The following is a 26,547-nucleotide window of genomic DNA, read 5'->3' as shown; positions in this document are numbered from 1 at the left end:
AAATGATAATTCGTAGTAGATAACTCCACTGTGAATAAAGGGATTTGAGATTAGATGGTGTAATGAGCAGAGAATCCACACAGAATAAAATTCCAAAATAACACACAAATGCACAAACCCACTCTTTCACTCACTCTGTTCAACTTCTACATTTTCCAACCAAAGTTTGAAACTTTACGAGCAACCCCTCAAACGAACCGAAATTTTAAGAAATCTCACAATGCCCGTTTCAACTCGGTCCCAGATAAAGAACAAGGCAAACCCAGAACAGCAACACCATGGCTTAAAGGAGAAGATGAAGGCACTCACTCTGTTATACGAGCATTACAGGCAAAAGAACCCTTCTGCAGCTCCCAAGAACCCATCTTTGAGGCCCCAAGAAGAGAATGAAGCAATGCCTCCTCCTCAAAAGGAAAACTTGGTACCTGGGTATGATCCAATTGTTGGATTTTCTTGCGCCAATAAGGCCACCACTAAAACCACCATGGCTCGGAAGCTTTCGATGCCGGAAAATCGGATTCTTGTGTTCGTGAGGTTGAGACCAATGGCCAAGAAGGAAAAGGAAGCGGGTTCACGGTGCTGTGTGAGAATCGTTAACCGGCGTGACGTTTATCTAACGGAGTTTGCCACTGAGAACGATTACCTGAGGTTGAAGAGGCTTAGGGGACGCCATTTTGCCTTCGATGCTTCCTTTCCTGATTCGGCTACTCAGCACGATGTTTATTCCACCACGTGAGTTTGATTCAAAAATCTTATCTTTTATGCTATTACAACTAGAACCATTGCTGTTTTTATGTTAATATATATAAGTAAATGTTGTGGTTGTTGTTCATGTTCTAGATCATTGCTGCTTGTTATGATATCCGTCTGTTTTTAGTTTCTCTTCTATGATATGCATTTTACAATTTTGTTACTTTTACTTTTTTTAAACTTTTTATGCCCTGAAAATAACATAATAATTATACAGAGAGAGGACAAACCCTAGAGCACAAGGGTTCCGATTTGGGACGAGGGTCGATTGTACACGCCTTAGCCTTGTATTTTTGCATAGAGGCTGTTTCTCAGCCTTAACATAATAATTATATAAATGATTAATATTCAGCATGCATTCAAAATCTTATTGCTCAGGCAGTCATTTATATTTGATGGAAAGGTACATTGACTTCACATTTTCAGAACCTCAGAACTTGTGGAAGCAGTTCTGCAAGGGAGGAATGGGTCAATATTCTGCTATGGTGCCACTGGAGCTGGAAAAACTTACACAATGCTAGGTACAATGGAGAGCCCAGGGGTGATGGTGTTGGCGATTAAGGATATTTTCAGTAAAATCAGGCTGAGAAGTTGTGATGGAAACCATGTGGTTCATCTGTCCTATCTTGAGGTTTATAATGAAACTGTCAGGGATTTGCTTTCACCTGGAAGACCTCTAGTTCTCAGAGAAGATAAACAGGTCCACTTTCTTGTCTTATAAATAAAATTAAACTTTCATAATTATTTAAGAGAGAACTGCTGAGTCACAGTCATTGTAGTGTATGTGATTGCATTTGCATGTTTTCGGGCCTTGATGTCTTCAATTATTGCCTTTGAAAGAAACTGAATGGTTTATTTATGGTATTGCTTGATGCCGGTTCCAACACATCTAAAGATAATGTAAATCTGGATATAGCTTAATCTGCTAATATATGACAAAGTTTTGATAAACATTCCAAGCTCATGTTTACATGCATATTTATAGAGGCCATCTATACTTGCAGATCATGAATGCTTAACTCGTTAGTCTTAATGAGGAAGGCTTTAATTAACTTTATAAAACTGTTAATTCCTATTACTTCAGTTCTTATTAGGTGAAGCACTTCAAGAAAAAACATGCCCCAAGTATCAGCTAGAGTTCTAAACCCTCACATGCTACATGTTTTACCAGTCAGATAAAATATATAGAAAATGAATTTGTTGGTTGAGAAGATATTAGTGTCTTAGATGAGCTAATTCTGGTATCTCCTGTTTTCATTGTATCCCTTTAAATTTTAACTCTAAAAGATATCTGATTGTACATTGTCTAATTATGTTATAGGGGATTGTGGTGGCAGGTCTTACACAATACAGAGCTTATTCCACTGATGAAGTAATATTCTGATCCATTTTGGTGTATTGGAAGTTTAGACAGCTTTTTGAACCCTCATATAGAATTTTGTTTTTTTCTTTTCTCCGCTTGCTTCAGGTGATGGCATTGCTTCAACAAGGAAATCAGAACAGAACCACGGAACCAACTCGTGCAAATGAAACATCTTCACGTTCCCATGCTATTTTGCAGGTAAACCTTGAAGGTTTTTGAGGGGGAAAATGAACAATCCCTTCTTATAAGCTATGATCGTGACATGTGCTTAATCCACCTTACTTTGTTACATCTAGGTTGTGGTTGAATACCGAGTTAGAGATGCTGCAATGAGTGTTATTAACAGAGTGGGCAAGCTCTCATTGATTGATCTTGCAGGATCAGAGAGAGCTCTTGCCACAGATCAAAGAACAATTAGATCTCTTGAGGGTGCTAATATAAACCGGTCTCTTCTTGCATTAAGCAACTGCATCAATTCTCTTGTAGAAGGCAAGAAGCACATTCCATACCGAAATTCTAAACTAACTCAACTTCTCAAGGATTCATTAGGAGGAACTTGCAACACTGTCATGATTGCAAACATAAGCCCAAGTAACCTCTCATTTGGTGAAACACAAAACACCCTTCATTGGGCTGATAGAGCCAAGGAGATTCGAACAAAGGTTGAATCCTTTGGTGTCAAACATCTTTCTGTTTTTTACACTTTGCAAGTACAATGCTCGCATTTTTGTTTTTTAAAATTTCCATTTGGTGTCAAATTATCAGAACCCAATGAACAAACAAACTATGTGGATGCAGGCAACTGATGCATATGAAGATCTATTGCCAGTGCCTGAGACAGAAACAGACCAGGCTAAGCTGGTACTTGAGCTGCAAAAGGAGAATCGGGAATTGCGAATACAGCTAGCACGGCAGCAACAGAAGCTTTTGACACTCCAAACACAGTCCTTGGCTGCAAATTCCTCCTCAACACCACCTTCAGCAACATCTCTTCTTTCCACTCCTCCAACTTCTGCCCAACCAAATGAAAAACGAAGGACCAGACTCTCTTCCTTAGCTGAAACTTGTTTCACTCAAGAGACCAAGAACAAGGGAGATGAGGTAGCTTTCACTGTCAGAACACTTCAACAAAGAGTGAAAGCCCTAGAGGCAGAGATAGAGAGAATGAAAAATGATCACAGCTTGCAGCTAAAGCAGAAAGATGCTTTTATTCTTGAGCTTTCACAAAAGGGTGGGAAAAAAATAGTTGCGACAAGTGAAGTGGGAAAGAGAGTGGTGACAAGGGCTAGCCTAAGGCCAAAGGTGGCAAACACAGGTGAGTTGAAGAGTCCAAGCCACCGTTTTCGATCACCAATACCAACTGCCAAGAAACGAAGCTTCTGGGACATAACTGCTGCTAACAGCCCATCAGTTACTACACTAAATGGAAGAAAAACTAGAAATCATGTAATTTCTGAACCTAGTGCACATCCATCAATTCTTCTTCAGGTTCGGTGTTTTCTTTTATCCTTAGTCCTTAAACTTTTTACTTGCATGTACATCAGCATATAATAAATATAAGTTAAGTAAACCTCTCCTCTGAGGTCCAATTGAGAGATGATGGTTCTTAATTGCATTGTTGAAATCCCTTTTACCCCCTTTTTTTTTTTTAAAAAAAAAAAACATCATAGGCCTCTCTTTTGCCAGTGTAAGCATAATAGCATATTGTTTTCTTTCTTCTTCTGTAACCGATCCATTTTTCTGGTTTGTGTTGATGCTGGGACTTCACATGTTCATTGCATTATTCAGCCAGGATTTGCTAGTCAAAAGGGCAATATTTAAAGTGGTCTAGGAAGGAGTTGAAAAGGAAGTTCAAGGACAGAAGGTCTGGTTTTCTTAAAAGACCTTGACAACCCCTCAAATTCTCTCTGGGCGTGAAATGGCGACTCAATATGAAAGAGATCATTGCAGCTCGGTAAGTCTCTGCCTCATAGCAGATAGTTTCTTGCAGTTATAGGATGATAGTTTCTATTTAGGCTCAGTAGGTAGCGCAGACCAGGGTGCTCTTTTACATGCTTAATTCAGTCATAGAATGGTGGTTTTGGAGAAAACTCCAAAATGATTATTATATTTGTTCATTCATTTTTTTCTAATTTGATTTGAGTTGGTAAATTAATTTTTCCAGCTCACTAATCTCAACAAAGTTACTTTTTATGATCAAGGTTATAATTAGTGAAAGAGTAAAGCAAATTCCTACTTAGTATGATAAAGATTAAATTATTAAAAATTATTTTTAACTAGACCTTTATAGTTTATATTTGAATAAACGATCACGACTAAAAAGAGCTAGTAATTTGGAGTGATGAATGATACAAAAGTATCTTGTATTATTTATTTATTTATTGTTTTGATACAATGATGACACTAAGAATTTTGAACGAGTAACTTCATGTAACTACCAAAGCTGTAGTATTTCACAAATTTAATAGCTTGAATTTGAGATGTTTCATGCCTAAATCGTCAGGTAAGAACAGACTATAATTAAGGAGACAATGATAATTAACCCAAATTGTGGACAAAGACAAAATGATATAATTAATGCAAATTTAAAAATTATTTATTCAATTAATGCATATTTGAAATTTATTTGGAAATAATGTAACCAATTGCACATAAGTAATTAGTTGTGCATAAGGAGACAAGCAACTGCCACGTGGCACAATCGGGTGAGATAGATGTGACACGATCATGTTCATATTTTTTAAATTTGGGCACAATGAACATAGCAATCTCGTGCTCCATGGAGATAACGATTTAGCTTTTGGTGGATGTTTAATTAGAGATAGTCTGCGACAATGAGATTTGATGTTACCTTAGACAAAATTTGTCTATGCCGGATCACATAACCGAAATAAAAGCAGTTCAATTTGAGATAGTCTATGACCGTAGTCCAATTACTTCTTTAGAACTCACACCTTTTCAGTTCTCAAGCAGTTCAATTCAAAGGCAAATGAACATGCCAAACATATCAAAGAGTTGTATTCACAAATTTTACCCTTAAGGAATTTGGTGATATTGTACCGGATAAATTGCCACCTGGGTTATCACTTGTAGATGTTGATATTAATGAAGACAAAGTAGATTCGAGGGCGAATAAGGGAGGATGATGCACCTAAAATTGACTTAAAAGTTCAATGCATGCTTGCATGTGCCGTTTTAGGCTTTATAGGTGTATTTTTATTTTTAGTAACAATATTATAATTTTGTATTTTTAATTTAATTATTTTCAATTTTGAGGTGTATTTTTCTGTTGCTGATATATATATATATATATATATATATATATATATATATATATATATATATATATATATATATATATAGGGATGTGCATGGAGCGGTTCGGTTCGGTTTTTTTCAAAAACCGAACCGATTTTAAATGGTTTGATTTTCAAACCGAATCGGTTTTATATTTTAAAAACCGGTTTTCATTTTCCCAAACCGGTTCCAAAATCAGTTTATGGATTATAACTGGTTTTGATTGAAAACCGGTTTTGAACCGATTTTAATTCAAAACCAGTTTTAAATCAAAACCGATTTTGAATCAAAAACCGGTTTTATAACAAATTTAAAGTTGGTTTTTAATGAGTTTTGTTTTTTTTAAATAAAATAAATAAATTAATAAAATAAAACATCGAATATTATATCTAAACATTATTTCATACTTAATAGTAACTGTCTCTTCCGTATTTGAAATGGTTTCCATATCAATCATAGACACACACTATATTCGATACTACTAGGATACCCAGTGATAGTTTTAGCTTTTTTTTAGTTATCGTATATATTTTTAAATCAATACAGATGGATATTACAACAATTACTTCTATAATGACTAATGCTCACTTATGAAATATTAGCTTTATTCTAATTTAGGATTTTATACTTATCTGTGAATATTATATATTAACATTGTGTATGAGAAGTTACTGTATTCATTGTGTAATTTGTGTTTGTATCCAGCCTAAACAATATTTCCTCAAATGATACATCAAAATCATTCTGTAGCTTCTACACTTACCAGAAAAATTCAAGGGGTGAAGAACAAATCATTCATATTACTATCAGCTCTAGCAAACAAAACAATTGAAGTTCCATAAACCAAGTTTCCACGCAGCATAAAAAATACAATGAATATTTTTAGCACAAAAGAATGTAAATGGGTGTATGAATACTTTTTGACCCGAGTAGGATCTGATGCTAGACAAACTGTTGAAAGTTCGATTATGTTGTCAAACTCGACAGTTATTTAAAATTAAAAAACAAAAGTGGATATGATTTGGTTATCCAGTGTATCCAAACCATTTGATAAATGGATAACCAAACCATATTTAAAATTAAAAAGTGGATATATTTTTTAATCGGTTTTAAAAAAAATCGATTTTTTAATTTGGTTTGGTTTGGTTTTTAATTTGGTTTGGATCAATTGGACGTTTTGCACATCCCTATATATATATATATGGTATTTTTTGGAAATGACTGTTTTATAATGCATTGATGTGTGGATATGATGGTGTGTTTTCCACATGAGATGGTGATGCCTGAGTGTGGGGTATAAGATGGACGGACTCCTTATACTTAGTATGTAACAATACATTGTGTAAATCATACATGATAGTTTCTTTGGCCAGTAGAATTATTGTTGCACACATGACAATGGACATATAGTGCATTATATTTTTACTACTCTGTTTATTATTGATATACCTTAAGTGAACTTAAGGGCGAAGTAATCCTTTGAAAATCCCTAGTTTGCTGAGATTGTCATCTCACCCCGTGTGGGACTATATTTTTAGGTGCTGAGATTCATGATGTGGATACATCTCGAGGCAAGAGACATAGAGATATTGGCATGATCTGAGACATGCATTGTTATCATTTGATATTTATATGAGACATAACTACCATTTTTCGTATTATGTTATGTTAATATTTATGAAGAGCATATAGGTGGTCTATGCCTTTTGGAATAAGCTTGTTTAATTTTGTTGAGAACATGTATAAGCTTATGACACTGAGTATTTGTAATGTCATGATTATATGAAGTATGACATAATACCTATATTGTTTTTATTTGAGATTATGTTATGCATTTAAAGCCTATGGAATGGATTGCTAGGCCATTTGATTTATGTATGTTGGATGTATGAATCAGATATGATAATATTATTGAGACAGGTTTTAAGGATAATTAGGACGAGTTGCGTAATTGATCTTGACATAATAGAAAAAGCAAAAACAAACTTAATTATGGATGGAATAGTGAGTAATACGATATTAATTTTAGCGCGTCTGTAATACAAAAGGAAAAAGGAAAATTTTATTTGTTATAATATATTAGATAATCATGAATCTAATAAGTAGCTTTCATGTTTATTTAATTAAACTTGATATGCCTAGTACTATATGTATACTAACACATTGCCAGCTGACGAGATGTTACATATAGTTTATAGGCTTGTTATTTGTTTCTTGTTAATTGTCATTAAAATTTGAGATCACATTGCTTCAATTAAAGTTAGCAATGTGTTGAAGTTTTGTATTGTTAATTTTATTTTGTGATTATAAATTTAGAGATTTATTCTTGTTCTTGGAAACTAGAATTTTGAAATTACAATACCATAAATAATCATTGGCAATTTCTTTTATTGGGTATTACTATCATACTTTTTGGAAATCTAACATCAATCATTAGATTGATTTGTTGAGTTTAATTTTGTGTAAACTAAACCAGATTTAATTTCTGTTTGTGTAATAGAAATGGCAAGTTCAAGCAACTTGGCTACTTCGGTCCCTTCCATTCCAACTCATGGTGAGAAGCCTGAGAATTTCAATGAGGTTGATTTCAAGAGATGACAATCGAAGATGTAATTTTATTTGACCACATTGAGCCTGACTAAATATCTCACGGAGGATGCTCTTAAGTTGGAGGAAGGGAAAACAAACAAGGAACAGGTTGCTGTAGTTGATGTATGAAATCATTAGGATTTTCTATGCAGAAATTATGTCATCAATGGTCTAGATAACTTATGGTGAGAAGCTTGAGAAGTTCAATGAGGTTGATTTCAAGAGATGACAATCGAAGATGTAATTTTATTTGACCACATTGAGCCTGGCTAAATATCTCACGGAGGATGCTCCTAAGTTGGAGGAAGGGAAAACAGACAAGGAACGGGTTGCTGCAGTTGATGCATGAAAACATTAGGATTTTCTATGCAGAAATTATGTCCTCAATGGTCTAGATAACTCCTTGTATAATGTGTACTGTACCTATACGAACTTCAAAGAATTGTGGGATAGTTATAATAACCCGAACTTGTATAATGAATAACGGGGTAAGTTATATTTATAAACTTTTTGTTTACAAACTACACTATGTACTACAGGTAGTACATGTTCAAGTAGTATGTACTACCTGTAGTACATTGTGAAGTTTATAAATATAACATTGCTCATGAATAATTAGGGATTTTTGCATGTAGTGTTCTAAGGTATAAAAAATCACCTCCTTTCATGTTTTTGAGAAGATTTATGATTTTGGGGTTTTGTGATTATTAGTACTCTGAAAATTCAAAATATGGGAGAGATGTTGATGTTGTTTGTAATGGCCCGTTGATAGTTATTTGGCATGTGGGTTGGGCTATACTAATCAAAAATCCTAATGCCTGAAGTCCAAACCCGTTAAGGTATGAGGGCTGTGGATATTTACAGGAAGGGTACATGAATGAATCAAATTAACACCCGAACGAAAGGGATCCATAGACTGTTCAAGTATGAGACTGTACAGTTGGGGATGACTTATAAGAATTAATAGGTACTACCTATACTAACAAAACGCATCTACTTTTTGGTAGCCCATAACTTCAAAATTTCACAGTTAAGCGTGCTTGACTTGGAGCAATTGTAAAATGTGTGACCTCTTGGGAAGCTTCTCAAGAAGTGTGTGAGTGAGGATAAAGTACGCTGAAAAGTCTTGTGTTAGTGTGTGAGGACAATCATTGATCCTGAAAGTCATCGGGCACTACAATTTGTATTAGAGCAGGGCCTCTCTCATAGTATATAGTGTGGTTTGAGAATGAACCAAGCGGAAGCTGGTGGGCATGTAACGACCCGTTAGATAGTCCTTTTGCACATGGGTTGGGCTGTACTGCCAGTCAAAAATCCCAGTGCCTGGAGTCCAGACCCGTTAAGGTAGGAGGCCTGTGAATATCTACAAGAGGGGTACATGAATGATTTGAATCAACACCGGAACGAGAGGGATCCAGAGACTGTGCAGGTATAAGACTGCACAGTTGAGGATGACTTATAAGAATTAATAGGTGCTACCTATACTATCAAGATGCATTTACTTTTCGGTAGCTCATAACTTAAAACTCTATAGTTAAGCGTGCTTGACTTGAAGCAATTCTGGGATAGGTAACCTCGTGGGAAGTTTCTCAAGAAGTGTGTGACTGAGAACAAAGCATGCTGAAAAGTCTTGTGTTGGTGTGTAGGGATAGTCATTGATCTTGAGAGTCGACGGGCGCTACAATTGGTATCTGAGCAGTGTTGAGATTATGAGATGATGTTAGAATTAAATTTATATTTGAGTAGTTGTAATGAGTTCTAGCCCTTTGACTTAGTATTTGTGTGTTGTTTGAATTAATGACCACCACTGTTGCACATTTTGCCATAGGTTGCATTTTGTAAGAAATTGGTGATTTTGTTCATTGAGATTGAACGAGCTAAGAACGTAAGTCTACAATAGGTAAACTTTTGGATCTATGGGTTAATCCCCTTATGTGTTCCATCATGCTCCTTCGGAAGGAATGGTTAGATTATAAATGTGCATGTAGTATCATGATATAGTGACATGCATAATGAAATATGCATTGGACAGACACATTTAAGATATGAGATTATGATTTAAATTATGATGATAATGTATGTTGAGACGATCTTTAGGCGGTATATAGATTATGTGACAATCACTTTCCTTGGAACCTGACGGGGATTTCCTTGGGATGAAGTTGTCTAAGAAACGTGATTATTTCTTGAAAATGACTGTAGGTATGGACTTTCCTTGGAGGAAACCCTTATGAGGAACTCCTTGGGGATTTGATGCCTATAAGACATAAAACCATACGGTAGGGTGGTAGAGCTCAGCTCTACCTATGAAAAATTGGGGAAAAAGGGATGAGAATAGAGTAAAGTTGGGAAGAAAGAATTCTTTTTTATTCAACCAATCAAAAGACACAATTGTGGGGAAAAACAATTCCCTCTTTGTTTTTATTACATTGTGACCAATTCCTACTTGACTGTCACGTGTCCCATTTCATGGTTCATTTTACACATCATCCCTTAACCTTCCTAATTAATTGTCACGTGTCCCATTTCATAGCTTTTTTGCATGTCTTCCCTGAACATGCTTGGTTTTCTTCTTGCTCGTGTGGCCTTTCTTTCAGCAATGCTTAACTTAGATTACTTATTATGTTCTACTTCCTTTGTTAAATCTCCAGCCTCTATTTCTTGGTCTACCATCGTATCAATACCCCAACCATTGAAAATGACCTTGTCCTCAAGGTTGAAAGCAGGAAACTGTTGTTGGAACTACTGTAGAGGTTCCAATGTAGCCAACTCAGATGGAAAACCTTCCCATAAGACTAGGACTTCAGTTACTAGACTGTCAACACCTGTAGTTCGAGTAACCAAAATCTGTTTGGGTTGTAAAATTGGTAATCTATTGGCAAACATGTCAGGTAAAGGAAAAAGAGGAATATCTTGGTCTCCTCGAAATGGTTTAAGGAGAGAAACATAGAAGGTGTGGTGAATTTTTTCTATTGGGGGCAAAGTCAATTTGTAAGCAACCTTACCAACTCTTTTTTCAATAGGAAAATGGCCCAAAATATCTAGGTGCAAGCTTCTGGGAGTCGCGAACAGCCATTGATTGTTGTCTATGAGGCTAAAGACAAACCCAAACCAATTCACCCTGTTTATACTGAACATCTCTTCTATGGTTGTCTGCATACTATTTCATGCTTTGCTGAGCTTTATGCAGATTGTCTTTCAGCTGCTGAAGAATGACTTGTCGATCTATAAGCAGAGAATCTACCTCGTGTGTAGTAGCTGAAGTAGGAATATAATCCAAAAGTGATGGTGGTTCCCGTCCGTATACTATCTTGAAGGGGGACATGCCTGCGGATGATGGCAAACAGTATTATAGCAGAGCTCAGCCCAAGGTAAGAGCTTAGACCACCTTTTTGGAGAATCAGCCACAAAACATTGCAAATATTGCTCCAACACCCTATTCACCACTTAAGATTGACCATTTGATTGTGGGTGATAAGCAGTTGATCGTCGCAAACTTGTCCCGCTTAATTCAAAAAGCTCGACCCAAAATTTACTAAGAAAAATTGGGTCTCTATCAGAAATGATAGATCTTGGAATTCCATGTAGTATGCAAATCATATGGGTGAAAAGATTTGCCACTTTCACAACATTGTATTTTTTTTGGTAACACACCAAAGTGGGCCATTTTGGATAGCCTATCAACAACTATCAGAATGGTGGTGTAGCCATAAGAAGAGGGAAGTCCCACTATAAAATCCATAGAAAGGTCCTCCTATACTCTCTCGGGAATGACTATGGGTTGAAGCAGTCCTACAGATGCTTGTGTTGGCACTTTGACTTGTTGGCAAGTCACACAAGAATTGACAAAAAAATTTATATCCTTCCGCAAATTGGGCCATGTGAAACTGGTGGAGACGCGAGCCTTTGTTTTTTGAATACCAAAATGTCCACCTGCCAATGTCGAATGACATTCATGTAGAATTTGATTGAATAAAGGTGAAGCTGGATCAAGAAATAACTTACCCTTTTTTAACAATAAGCCATCTCTGATTTGTAAATCATAATGAGAACTGCGGGTAGTCAACAATACTTGATAATGCTGTCTGGAAAATTCAGAGTTAATATTTTCCTATCTCAATGCTTCTAAGATATCGAATTGATTGACTGAAAGGGCCATGAAGCTCATCACTTCTGGTTGTCTTGAAAAGGCGTCAGCAGTGCGATTGTCTTTACCAGGTTTATAGACAATTGAGTATTGGAAACCTATTGCTGCTCAGGTGTTTGAATGACCTGATCCAACAAAGCTTTTAAAATTTTCTGGTCTGTTTGAATTAAGAACCTTCTCCCCAACAAATATTGCCTCCACTTCTTTACAGCTTCAGTTATGGCATAAAGCTCCCTGACATAGGTTGCTGCCCTTTGCATTCTTAGAGATAGTTTCTTGCTAAAATAAGCAAGAGGATGATCGTCTTGAAGGAGAACAACTCCAATACCAAGGTCTAAGGCATCTGTCTCAGTTATGAAGTCTTGATTCAAAATTTGGCAGTGCCAACATTGGGGCTCTTGTCATGGCCTCCTTGAGAGCGTCGAATGTTACTTGAGCTTAATCAGACCACATATAAGCATCTTTTTTAAGTAGTTTAGTTAGAGGAGCTGCTATGGAAGCATAGCCTTGTACAAACATGCGGTAATAACCTGTAAGTCCAAGAAATCCCCTTAGCTGCTTGATGTTTTGGGAGCAGGCCAATCCAACATGGCTGTGACTTTATTATGATCCATACTCACACCAAGGTTGGAAAGAACATGTCTGAGGTATTCAACCTCTCTTTGTGAAAGGAACATTTGCTTTTCTTAATGAAGAATTGGTGAGTTTGTAAAGTGTAGAGGACCTGCCTTAAGTGCTGTATGTGCAACTCCATAGAGGGGCTATATATAAGTATGTCATAAAAAAACTGCAACAAACTTGCGTAAGTAAGGCTGTAAAATAAGATTCATTATCGCTTGGAATGTGGAAGGGGCATTGGTCAATCAAAAGGCATGACCAAAAATTCATAACGGCCTTGGTGAGTTCTAAAGGTTGTTTTATGACTATCTTCAGGTTTAAGGAGAATTTGATGGTAGCCACCCTCAAGTCTAGTTTAGAAAACACTTGTGACCCTCCTAACTCATCAATCAATTCATCTGCAGTAGGGATTGGAAACCTATCTCTGATTGTAATGCTATTATTTAAGGCTCTATAATCAATACAAAATCTCCAAGTACCATCTTTTTTTTAACCAACAATACAAGAGATGAAAATGGACTAGTATTATTCCTAATAAAACCAGAAGCAAGCATTTGAGCCACTTGTTTCTTAATTTCTCCTTTTTGGAAATGGGGATATCTATATGGTTTTACATTAGCAGGAACAACATTTGGCTGAAGATGTATTTCATGATCAATTTGGCGGTGGGGTGGTAAATCAGTGGGTTCTTGGAATAAGTAATCAAATTCTGCTAGAAGTTGTTGTACCTGAGGTTGTGTTGATGTTGGTGTTGCCACATTAGTAGGGTTGATCAATGATAACTGAAATAATGATGTTACTTGACCTTTCTGCTGAATACGTCTAAATTGATTCAAGAAAATAGGGCCTGTATGTGACTCCCCTTTGAGCTTGATAGTTTCACCTTTCCACAAAAATTCCACTGTTAGCCTGCTATAGTTCAAAGTAACTTATCCAAAAATTTGCAGCCACTGAACACCAAAAACCATGCCAGCTCCTTGAATGGGCAGCACATAAAAGTCTACTAAAAAAACATGATGCTGAATTTGGACCGATACTGCGGGACAAAAGCCTTCACATTAAAGGAGTTGTCCATTTCCAACCATAACTTCAAAATTTTGATCAGTGGTGATTAGCAATTCGAGGATGGATGCAACCTTCGGTTGAAGAAAATCGTGAGTGCCCCCTCAATCCACCAACAAGGAGAATTCTGATTTGCCAATATAACATTTAAATCGCACAGTTTGAGGTACGACCATACCAACCAAAGCATGAAAACTTATTTAAGGAGCTGTTGTTTCACCACTAGTGGTGTCTGGTTCTGCTACTGAAATTGTTCCATTATCCTCCAATATAGTATCTTCTTCTAATTTTTCATCATGCGACACAATTAATACATGCACAGATGTCTTTCACTTGTGACCAGAAAAATATTTGTCACCACAAGAAAAGCATAGGCTCTTCTCTCTACGTTCTTGAATTTGGCTCTGGTAAGGCGTTGGGTATTGGGTCTGTTTTGGTTTGAAGTGGTATTTGCAGTGGTGATTTTAGTTGAGATTGTAGTTGGGTTTGTTTTTGGTTGTGGAGTGTGTAACAATGGAGGGTAGGGTGAGTGTAGTTTAGGTGGGTTGTTCTTCAGGGCCAATTTTGACTCTTGAATCTTGGCTAATGCCATAGCACGAGTTAAAGTTGAAGGTGCAAAGGCTAAGACCTCATGCTGAATTTTAGGTTTTAAACCAGAAATGAAACAGCTCAAAAGGAAGGATTCAGATAAGCCATCTACCCAATTGGAAAAAGTTTCGAATACCTCTTGATACTCCATCACTGTCCCTGTTTGCAACAGCTTCGCTAACTTGCCTTCATAATCCTCCATTTTTGACGGGCCAAATCAAACTTGCAAGGCGTCAAGAAAGTGTGGCCAAGAATCAATTTTAGAATTTTTGTTAAACCATTGATACCAAGCTAAAGCTTCCCCATCGAAGTAAAAAGGGGCAACCTTCAATCTTTGGCCTTCCTCCATATCATAGAAATCAAAGAATTGGTTGATTTTAAAAATCCAACCTTGTGGGTCGCTCAACCCATCAAAACGAGAAACTTTGAGGCGCAAGTTTTTTGCTACCGTATGATCTCTAGAATTTGATGAATGTTGGTTTGCTGATGCGCTGGGGATGGTTGACGCTCCCGATAGTTGTCGAATATCGCATCCAATTTTTATGTCAATTCTTGGAATTGTTTATGCATTTGCTCCTTCAAAACTTCTATCTCAGCTTGTGGATGATCCATTCGATCCTCTACAGATCTTGTTCGCGTTTCAGGTGCCATTATTCAAGGATGAAAACACCAAATTGGTAGAGCTCAGTTCTACCTATGAAAAATTGGGGGAAAAGGGATGAGAACAGAGTAGAGTTGGGAAGAAAGAATTTTTTTATTCAACCAATCAAAAGATACAATTGTGGGAAAAAATAGTTCCCTATTTGTTTTTATTACATTGTGACCAATTCATACTTGACTGTCACGTTTCCCATTTCATGGTTCATTTTACACATCATCCCTTAACCTTCCTAATTAATTGTCATGTGTCCCATTTCATAGCTCTTTTACATGTCTTCCCTGAACCTGCTTGGTTTTTTCTTCTTGCTTGTGTGGCCTTTCTTTCAGCAATGCTTAACTCAGATTGCCTATTCTACTCTACTTCTTTTGTTAAATCTCCGGCCTCTATTTCTTGAGCCACCATCGTATCATAGGGATTTCCCTTGTAACTGACCCAACGGGAATCTATAAGAAAGCAAAAGAGTTTTCTTGAAAGTTCTCTGCGAGCTGATTTTATGTATCAGATTAGATTATGTACGTTATACTGTATTTGTGAGTGAAGATTTGAGGATGATTGTATTACTTGGAACTTTTGGAATGTTTTTCTTCTTAAGAAAATTACAGTTAACAAAAGAAGACAACGCATATAAAACAAACGTGTTCATCAATTGGGCCTCCTAAGCTGTGAAAAATAGTAAAACAAACTAGTCCAAGCTATATATTCCATGGGCCTAGCCAAGATTGCCAAGGCCTTCTCTGAAATTTTCTGAGCTTTCATTTCATCCAAAGTTGGAAAATTTTAATGACATCAACTATCATATCCGGGCCATTCAAGTGGGCCCCGAAACAGCACCTATCCCAGGACGAGTGGTGGTTCCTTGGAGTCCTCGCATGGGGTAGCCTTCTTATGATGAAAATATACACTAACTGTCCTAAATCATGCAACAAGCTGATATGCATCATCAATTATAACATGATTCATCATGAGAAGCAGCCCACCAGGGTGGTCACACATACTTTTATTGGTCTTTGTTGAAATCAATTAGTTATCCACGAAGCTAATAGCTGTTTGCAAGTAAGCAGCAAGACCAAATAGACCCCAAAAGAAGTATTAAGTTGAACTTTTGTAATGGGCAATGGCCTATGGACAACCTTATTTCACTCTTCTAGTCTCTTCTTATATCTCTTTTTTCAGTGGTGGGTTAGGGGATTTTGGTGCACTAATTGGAGCTATGATGGTTTAAAGCAATAGCTAAACTTTATGGGCAGCAATTAGATTTTATTTAGAAGAGTGATGACTAGATGATAAAAAAAAAAAACTTGGGTTTTGGTGAACGAAATATTAAAAACTTGATTTTGACCTAGCTGTAAGCCATATATCCTCGCCTTCATTCTGTTCTCTCAAGTTGCAAGGAAATAGTAGAAAATTGAAAGCCTGAAAACTAGGAGATGGGTTATGGAAAAGGGTGTTCACTGCTATGACCAAAATAGCCACATAAAAAGGATCTTTCATGTTAGAAGTGGTGGGAACGGGGCTAGTGTCCAAGTTTCAACTCAAGCAGCGCAAACTACTATGAGTTATAAACTGATGTGAATGTCACATATTTGAATTAGACAAACAAAAGAAAAGCAGTCAACTAGAGGAAGTGCTAATGGCCAATGTATAAACAAAGGAAAAGGGAGGAAAAGAATGGGGTCTGCTGTCGGTAACTGGATATGAATTTTCTTTAATATAATATACATAATGTTTTTGATGACTTCTATGATTAGTGTTTGATAAAATTTATTGGGATAATTTTTACAAAGAAAATTGTGCATGAAAAGCAATGATTGGACTGGAAGAGGATGCGGATGCCGATACAGTATCATCCGAACTAAATAGGGAAAGAAATCATCAGAACACAAATTAAGCGCATTCAAAGGCATATTAAACCCCAATAATAGTCGTTAACTCAAAAATATTCATAAGCCGAAGCAGAACTTCAATTAAAGGGAATTAATTGAATCAGCAAGCGATAAAAGCATATAAAGGCGAAAAGGAATAGTGGGGTGTAAAGTGAAAAGAAAGCAGAAATTCACCATTTGGAATTGAACAAGAGGGCATGATGAAATTACTAAAAGTTAATCAACCAAATTATAATGTGAAGACAATCATGATTTGCATTAACCTCCGTCCCTCATCATTAATTAAAAGATTGGAAAGTAAAACTATACATATACACCTTTCATGACCCATGTCTCCACCAAAATGCTGTAAAGTATTGGTTACCCATTATTTCCCCCCTTTCTGACTTCAGCTGCTAGCTTATTCCAACAAAAAAACAGTAAACCCACATCTTACACCTCCAGGAAGGAAAAAGCAAATTTTAAAAAAAAAAATAAAAAATAAAAAAGTTGAAAAACATGGAGAAGATTAGATCTCCATTTTCATGATTGAAGAACCAAGCAAGTAGTATACCAATAACTCACTGCTCGAAATCTACAAAGAACAAAGAGGAAAAAGGGGGAACTAAGCATCATAAACAGAGCTTGCAAGGGTGCTAGACTCTAAGCAAATAAACACTGAGCTCGGGGGCACCATTGCTATCAGGATTCATCATGTAGAAAGCTTCAGAGTCTCTAGACCCAACAATTCTCTCAAACTTAGCCCTCATATACATGAGTTCACCCTCTGAACCTGCTTCAGCTCCATTATTATTTCCTGGCAAAACACCTGCACCCATTGAAATTGGTTCCACTGCTTTGAGGATATCCCATTCCTTTGGCCCACACTCTCTTCTTGTAGCAAAACCACACTTCTTGCCATTGCAATATGTCCTCCACAGATGCTCTTCCAGCAACCTCACGCCTTTCTTCTGTGCTTCTTTCTCCTTATTACATTCCAAAGCAATTCTAACCAACCCAGATGCCATTTCACGAACCAAACCACTGATTGGAGTTGCAAGCTCAATCAGTAAAGCTGGCTGAGAAGTGGGATCCTTTTGAAATGCAAAATGTACATGCCCACGTCTATATCCAAAGAGGGTGCCAACTACACGAGAACCAAGGCCAAATGGTGTGTTCATTCGGTTCTTGCCAAACACAGTCAGAACAGAACGAAGCCTTGAGATTGTCACTGCCTGAAGCTTCCTCCTTGTTGCATGTGCTGGAGCCTCATGAGCAGCAACCTTGTTGTCCTCTTTTTTCTCCTCTTGGATGAGTGTTGAGAACGATTCTGAAGTGGGAATTTCACCATCTTCAGTTCCAACCTTGTTTGTCCAGTGAAAATGCCTCTTAGAGGACATGTCTTGAGAGCTTCTAGCCATGACTGTCTTCCTATGAGAAAGAAAATCAAAGGGGTGGCTGCTGCTTATCCGGAAAAAAAAAAGATGGGAAAGAAAGAAAGAGAGACAGAGAGATAGAATCTGGATTCTTCTTTTTTATTATTGGTGATGTATATAATATTAGGCCTTAAATCTAATTAATTGGTTCTTTGTATTTCCAGCCCTTTCCTCTGGTATATAGTTAGTGCACGAGAATCCTGACAAAAGAAACAAGGGCAGTCCCCACCATTTGATGTGGGAAATCAAACTGATATAGAGTGCATTACAAGTAGAAAAAGAAAGGAATCTAAGGAGACAGTGTGTTTGTAATTTCACTTTCTTGTGGGACATGGAGAAGGGATTGTGCTTGACTAACCCTTTTGACCTCAGTCACCAAAACGGTAGAAAAGGATAAAAAAATAAGCCAAAACAAACAAAACCCAAAGCTATCACTGTTGAATCTCGACATGCCCCTTAGCACCCTTCAGCATCTATGTCTTATAGTGCAAAGGTTAACCGTGGTGACATCAGGTTTAGTGTCACTGAATTCTCATGACTCATGTTGGCTGCAGAGAAAACATTACAGGTACCTACCTACGAACCGACACCTCTGCTTTTGGCCCACAAAAAGTACTCTATCCTATTACTATGTTGTTAACAAGGAATTTGTAATTTAACCCAAAAATCATCTCATCGGAGTTCATTTATTAAAGAGGAATCATGAGTAAAAGGAATATGCATACTCTCATGTTAAATAATAAAAATATGTCCAATTAGAAAGATAAAAAAACAAATAGTTTTAAATATATATACTTCAAAAGTAACTAATTATTACGGTGAGTGACCGTCTCGCTGGACAAGATATTTTTTTCTATCTGTGAAGTCCGGGTAAAAATACGTCTCGCAATTTTTCTAGGTGGTGTTTGGTAGGAGACAAATTTTCGGAATGCTGGGAAAGTGAAAATGAGCATCTATGAATCTCATGTTTGGTACCTCAATTAATAAAATTTTCCTAGGAAAGCCATTTCCCCTGAATTCCTTTAACTGTGTAATTTTTAGATGAAAATATCATGAAACAATACCACCCAGAAGGTGGTGTTCTTGAATTGATGGGGAAATGAAAAATGTTACGCAAAGTATCTGACCAAAACAACCCTGTTTAACCCTATCTGACCAAAATAGTCTCTCTCTCTATTACACTCCATGCTCATCTTCGTGTATTCTCTCTAAACGAAAACACACTATACATTTTGCAGTAACAGCTACTTATATTCCACTTTGTTGATTTGAGTTTGTTTATCAGTAACTGATAATGGCAGAGGAGAATCAGAACAAGTATTTGAAGTTGAAGACGATTGTAATGCAGAAATTCAGACCAATGAAGTATCTGAATCTGTAGTAGAAACTGAAGGCCCCAATTTTGCAGCAAGTAAAAAATCAAAACGCGCCAAGGTACCGTATACTCTTCTTCAGAACCAAACTGAAAGATCCTCACAGTCATGGTAGGAACCTGGATAGAAGTGAAGACAGATATTATAACTGAGATGAAATTATAAAAGAGTTATTTTCATATTTTCAACCTATTTCCCTATCAATATTTTACTTTTAACCAAACATAGACTCAGTAAACTTAACTCAATTTTTTCAGCAATATTTCAGCCTACCAAATAATTTTTTTTTTAATTTTCCTATCTAACTCACTTTCTAACAATTTCCCTATCAATTACATTTTACTAGCATTCAAAAAATTTCTCCTCAACCAAACACCCTCTAATATCGAAGTAAACCTCGAGGGGGGCTTAGCACCAGATTTTTGGGTGATTGACTCTTTAAATGCTGATTAAAAAATTAATTACCTAATCAATTCAGTTTCGGAACAATATTACCAAACTAATGCACTTGTCTTGCATTCTGATCATGCGGAAATAGTCTCACACTTTAACCATGTGAGACTTCCAGATGCAATGTATTTGAAAAAAATAATTAAGACCATGGTTAATTTTACAATAGTTCTGCGTGAGAAGCATAGATGATCTGCCTTATTAAATTATACATAATTAAATAGTAATTGATTTGTGTTCAAAATAAACCTTCGGCTCTATTGCATGCGACACATGACATTTCAACATGGAAGCGTGCAGGACTAGTCCCATATGAGTCGAATGCAGGACTTACTATAATACATTGACAGTATATTTGAAGATTGAATTATTTAGAATTTATTTTTCTTAAAAATGCATTAAAATGGTTGTTTACCCTAAAGATTGTTCAGTTGACTGGGTAGGGAAAAACATTAAGACATGAAACGGATATCAGTACATCATCTACGGAAAATTTTCCATATTTGGGTATGGGTTATGCAGGGATATGCCTCCTTTAACCGCATCTTTAAGATTTCCCACATTAATCAATATACGAGAATTAAACAGAGCATCGTTGTGTTTAAATTCTCAACAAACTAGTTATAGCAGAGATTAGAGATTGCTACTACAAATTCATTCACAATAACAATACATGAATCAAATATAACTGACGCAAGTTTGAAAATTTCCTAGGCCACTAGACTGAAAGACATTCAAAATAGATTATAAGACTTTATTAATCTCATGTAATAAGAGATAAGTTCTCTCATACTATAGAGACAATCATGTGTGGGACCCACCCACTTATAGAAAAAGAAAAAAAAAAGATAAAGTAACACGAAAATCAATATATGTGTAGGAGAGAAAAACATTCTCCTACAACATAAGAGTTTTTCCCTAGATTATAATATGAAAACAACGGCTTTTACATATTATTATAAGGGTTATGTTTATCTTATTTTACATGAGATAAACAACTCTCCTACACACACAAAAAAAAAGTTGGGTCCCACCATTCTTTTTTCTCTCTCCTCTTATCTGTGGGTCCCACTTATACTTTTATTTCTACAACATGAGATAGTTTTTTTCCTATAACATAAGAAAAATATATCCCTTATTATAATTATAATGGATTTTTATAGATTGTTACAATCTAATATAGTCACTATTGTTAAAATTAAGCCAAGAGCTGTTAGTGTAGAAGATACAACAGGTAAATGAAATAATTTACATGTAATTCTAAATATAAGAGGGTTTAGACGAAGTCCATTAATTACATTAACTTACAAACATGAATTGCTAAAGAACACAAATGGCGAGCACATCCACATAGGCCAGCACGCTAGTGAATGGGTTTTGTGCAAAATCGAGCTAAATAAACACACAGGGAAGAGTGAGAGATGCTTGCCTATGCTTCAAGGAAATAAATGTCCTAAAGTTAGCTCTCTAAAGTTTGGTCAGCATCTGGCTGCTTGGAAGCAATGGCCTCTCCATTCATTCTAGCACGTGCCTCTGCAAACATCCTCTGCTGCTCAGCCAATGCTTCTTCCTCAGTCATCTCAGCTCTGTTGCTCCACTTGGCACCTTTTAAAGTGTCCTGTTGAAAGGTAACAAAATCAATCAGAAAATAGTTTTAGTTTGCCGAAGTCAATGACAAATGATAGTAATTAACTTGTTCAAATATCACTTTTCCAGTTTAACTGTTGAACAAAACATGTCCCTCCTTTTTCCTTCCGTTTACTATGGGCTCATGGCTCTCAATGGCCACAACGAGTATTGGAAAAATAAAATCCCGACCTATACCCAAAAAATAAAAAACCAGACATTCATCAACTCAATATCAAGATGGACCATCACTTAGCCGGATCACAACCATCACTCTTACATCACAAATCACAGAACACTAAGTTATTTACTTAAACGTTAAATGGAATATCTAACAACTCCAAAAGCATAGAAGGATAACACAGATTACTAGAGGTTGATAAATCATAGGAGATTTTGATTTCACCCGCCAAAGAAAGCATAGGCTGTGCTCTCAAACAACAGACTTAATACACCCAATGGAGAGGAGAGGAGAGGAGCGGAGCATAGTCTGATGATAGTCAGGTTATTGGCCCATTGAAAACTTTCGGTGTATTTGTCTATAGAATACCATTTTAGTGGGTCCCACTACAATTATATGGGAACCTGGACAGGCACAGTGAAACAGCACAGGCCATGCTCTAAAAAAGCAAACTATAAACAGTGTAAAGGAGAGGGGTAGAGAACATAGTCAAGTTATCAGCCCATTAAGATCTATCCAATGCATATGCCTAGAGTATACCATATTAACATTTCATGGGTCAGTCTAATTAGCTAACAGCAGGGTCAGAAGGGAACCCTGACCAGCTTGGGGCTTCTGTAGAGGACCATCAATTAGGCCTTCAGGTGCTCCCTTAAGACTGATCACCCTTAGTCAGACATCCAATTTGAAAACAGAAATTCAGCTTCCACTAGTATGGTTCAAAGATGATCAGATAAAAGCACAAAAAGAAAACAAAGTTCACCATTGGTGCTCTTAAAATTTTCATGATTTTTTTATAGAGGAATGCTAGCATTACACTCCTTCTAACACAACTCTATTATCATGTGAATTTCACGTAAGTCCCACTAAATGGAGAGTAGACCCAGATTATTTAGTAAAGAATGTGTTAGAAAAACTCTGCCAAAGAATAGGTCGATCACATTTCTCCTTTTTATAATAATATTGTTCAACGATAAACAAATGGAGGATGATTATAAGAAAGCAATTCTGTTAAGTTGTATTATATCACTCTAGCAATCCAACATGCACATGTACCATTAACATTAAACAGTTACCACTGTCTCCAGTTTGTGCTGTTCATATGCTGCATAAACTTCCTCAATGTACTCGCCAAATCCAAGTACCTGATAAAACAATGTGCAAATCAATAAATACATGTCATACAAGGCATGCTTAAAAATATTCAATTCCCCCATCTTGACAATATCACTCCCATGAATGCTTATACCAATAGGAAACAGAATTATGCTGTGTTTGGAAGACTTTAACTTGGGAATTAAAAAGAAATCATTTGAAAACTGAAATTTTTATTTACACAATTCCAAACACAATCTTGAAAAGAAAAAAAAAAACAAAAATCATACATATATATAGTAACAAAGAAACATAAGCCGAAATCAATTATCAACTGTTTGCAAGAAACCATAGTTTGTTGTAACAGAAGGCCATCAACAACTTTGCCTTCAGGATGAGGGACTGACTATCTATGAGTTCACACATTTCAATGTCTGGGAAGTGGGAAGCAGAGAACAACATCAAGGACAAACAGGTAAAAGAGAAAGCAACAGAGGACAGTCAAATGAGGTAATTCTAAGAGAATTTCATTTCACAATATAGAAAGCAGTATTTAAGTCTCAGTGCAGATAAGATTATGGAATGCATTCACTATTGTTTCAATTTTGATTATTATGCAAAAATACCTTCTTACACATAAAGATAGGAAAGATGGGATTGTTACAATAAATAATTAATCTAAATCCTGTAAAAGCATATTCCTTAAACTGGTGCTATTAAACTTGGTTATTGACTCGATCAGCGTACTGGTCAACAGGTCACTAGTTGAACCAATTAAACTAAATTTATATAGTAAGAGTATCTAATAAATATAACAATGAATGCACTATGACCAGCAAAATAACATTGGCTTAGTTGTAAATCATAAATGTGGCAGGTCTCCAACATCAGGTATCAAGTTTGATCCCCCAGCAGTGCACAACAATTTAAACATTTTAAATAAAATTTCAAAAACCAGTTCAACCAGAAAAACAGGACCGGTTTCATACCGGTTTGTATGCAAAAACCGGTTTTCAACTGGCAAGATTGCCAAACGTACCACCATGCAAAGATAAAATTGCATGGTGCTACATACATTGTAAATCTATACAGCATCTATAAAAATGTATAACCATGTGCTGCCTCCAACAGCTACACACCAACCATCTAAAATTGCAAATACTATGAAAATAAATTATATTACCCATATGTTCATGGGACTTAGACATATTATATGGTAAGGGGAACCAAATCACGCTATTATAATCTGCAACTGTGCTAGAGTTGTCAATCAAACTACAACTCAAAGAAAAATCGAGAATAAAAGTCACTTGACAGTCACAAAGATACATATTCATGCATATAACACAATGAAAATACAAAATAAAAAATGAAATGCAACACTTCAAAGGAGAGGCAACATAAACAATTTAAAACAAACTGGAAAGAATCTACATGAAAACTTTAGTGATACAATCGTTTGATCATTTGATGAAATACCCCTAAAGCCTTCAATACGTGCTCAGGTGCAATCGTCCTTCTTTCCTCTCTGCTACAGACTTCATTGGACTCTGATGACACAAGGTTTATAAACTCTACAATGATATAGATCAACCAACAAAGTCTTATTAAGTTAGAAGAGCAAACTCCGAATATAAAGCAGGAATCAGCCAAAAGAATTAATTCCAATGCAACGCATATTTTGCATGCCCATACTATAGAGAAATATACAAGCAAACAATGTGATCATCACAAACTTAGATATAAAAATAAAATATGATTTAAAAAAGTGTTTACCGCAGAAGATATTATTTAACTTTACATCTGTGCCATTTACAGGCAAGATGATAAGATCTAGTTGGGTCATCCTTTGTCTTATTTTAACCTAGACTAGTTTGTTATTAACATATTAAGAAGCCTAAGAGAAAAGGTAAACAAATATGATGAATATCATATAATTATAATCCATAACAAAATCTTGACTATCGTCAGAAATAACAGAATAGTGTGCTCATCCATTCCTGTGCCACTGAGATATTAGATATAGGTACCATTTAGCACAGGAGACAAAAAAATATTGATTCATGCAAAAGGCAGCCAAACAAACCAAGGTTAAGCGACCATTAAACTTAAGGAGAGAAAAAGGCAAAAGAAAATGAAATGAGGAACATAAAAAAGCATTTGAACTAAAAGAAAGTAGTCAAGCAATAAATCAAACAAAAGAAATTGGCAATGAAAATCACAAAAGGTTTCAAAATCCTTACCTACACAACACTCAATCAACAAATCCTGAGCGTCTCTTGCAACACGCACGTCAGGGGGCAACATCTCTTTAATAATTTTCGTCATTGTTGCTGGCAAGAAATCATCATCAAGTATTTGGTTTCAGTATAACGCCATCAAAACCAATTAAACAAGAAACCATACCACTAGCAAACCATATTTCGCAACATTTTCTCAATTCAAAATCCACGCAGTAGAATAACAGTGACCGTGAGCCATTTTCTTTATTTCACTCCCCCGTTACACTTTTTCTTTTTTTAAAAAAAAATAAAAATAAAAATAAAAATAAAATAATATTCTAGAAAAAAAAACATAAAAATGCATCTGAAAAACTCAAAAAAAAAAAAAAATGACAAAAAACCTCGTTGCCGATTCATAAAAAGAATGTAGAAATTAAAAGAAATTCACGGAGGGTTGAAAAGAGAGTTCAATCATAACGGACAAGCAATCAAATTCACCGATAATAATAATAATAATGAGTAACCTTTAGGAAGCGAAGCGTCTTCCTTTGTTTTCCCCACGATGTCCATGGGCTCCATCCTTTTGAACTGAAAACCAACGAATGAGGGGAATAGAAGGCAATTAGTTATAGCAGATCTGAGAAGAGAGCGAGCGAGAAAGAGAGAGAACTCACCGATTGAGTCAACTGATTGAAGATCCGAGATGAATAAAGATGAGCGAGGACATGGACATGGACAAGAACATGAACATGGTTGATGTTTGTATATTTATGAAAGAAGGGACATGGTGCTGCTTTACATTCCAGTGGATGGATAAGAACGAGATCAAGTTCTTGCTTCCGTCATGCCCTCGCTTAGGGCAACCCTGTCAACTTCCCGCACGCGCTCATCGTGCGCGTCGCCCCTTCATTTCAGGCCCATGGAACAAACTTTCTATTGTCACGTAACTACTTTTGTCAACTTCGTACTAACATAATAGAGTGTTTGTTTACGGAAAATATAATTTTTTTTTATATTACGGAAAATATAATTTGAGTCAATATTATTAAATTCGGCTTGGCTATTGACATGGTAATTACTCGTTTAATCAATGAATAATTAGTTTAATCGAATAATTCGGTAAATATATATAAATTTATGATTTATATAAAAAATTTAAATATACTCAAATACTTGGAAGAAAATGATATTAATTTCAAATATTTTAATATAAAAAATAATATATAA

At 36.0% G+C, this 26,547-nt stretch overlaps 2 protein-coding genes and 1 pseudogene across 2 annotated transcripts; 1 reads left to right on the top strand and 2 right to left on the bottom strand.

Moving 5' to 3' along the window:
- The first annotated feature begins 220 nt into the window (after positions 1 to 220).
- On the top strand, positions 221 to 3,934 carry LOC133308084 (kinesin-like protein KIN-8A; annotated as a pseudogene).
- A 13,286-nt stretch (positions 3,935 to 17,220) lies between these two features.
- Positions 17,221 to 18,542, bottom strand: LOC133308091 (protein MIZU-KUSSEI 1-like). Its single transcript, XM_061508682.1, has one exon. The coding sequence runs from the start codon at positions 18,356 to 18,358 to the stop codon at positions 17,594 to 17,596; it is 765 nt and encodes a 254-aa protein (XP_061364666.1). The 5' UTR covers positions 18,359 to 18,542; the 3' UTR covers positions 17,221 to 17,593.
- Positions 18,543 to 21,361: 2,819 nt separating this feature from the next.
- On the bottom strand, positions 21,362 to 26,186 carry LOC133308075 (protein Dr1 homolog). Its single transcript, XM_061508665.1, has 6 exons — positions 25,995 to 26,186; positions 25,845 to 25,908; positions 25,342 to 25,431; positions 24,578 to 24,672; positions 23,080 to 23,148; positions 21,362 to 21,814 (listed from the first exon to the last, which is right to left on the bottom strand). Exons 2-6 carry the CDS (start codon positions 25,897 to 25,899, stop codon positions 21,656 to 21,658), a joined length of 468 nt encoding a protein of 155 aa, XP_061364649.1. The 5' UTR covers positions 25,900 to 25,908; positions 25,995 to 26,186; the 3' UTR covers positions 21,362 to 21,655.
- Positions 26,187 to 26,547: the final 361 nt, after the last annotated feature.

The sequence above is a fragment of the Gastrolobium bilobum genome, unplaced genomic scaffold (assembly GCF_033153095.1).
Source record: "Gastrolobium bilobum isolate Gb01-03AN ecotype WA unplaced genomic scaffold, APGP_CSIRO_Gbil_v1 utg7201, whole genome shotgun sequence".
NCBI lineage: Eukaryota > Viridiplantae > Streptophyta > Magnoliopsida > Fabales > Fabaceae > Gastrolobium > Gastrolobium bilobum.
The sequence above is the reverse complement of the archived record's forward strand: the minus strand, read 5'-3'. Positions and strand labels throughout refer to the sequence as shown.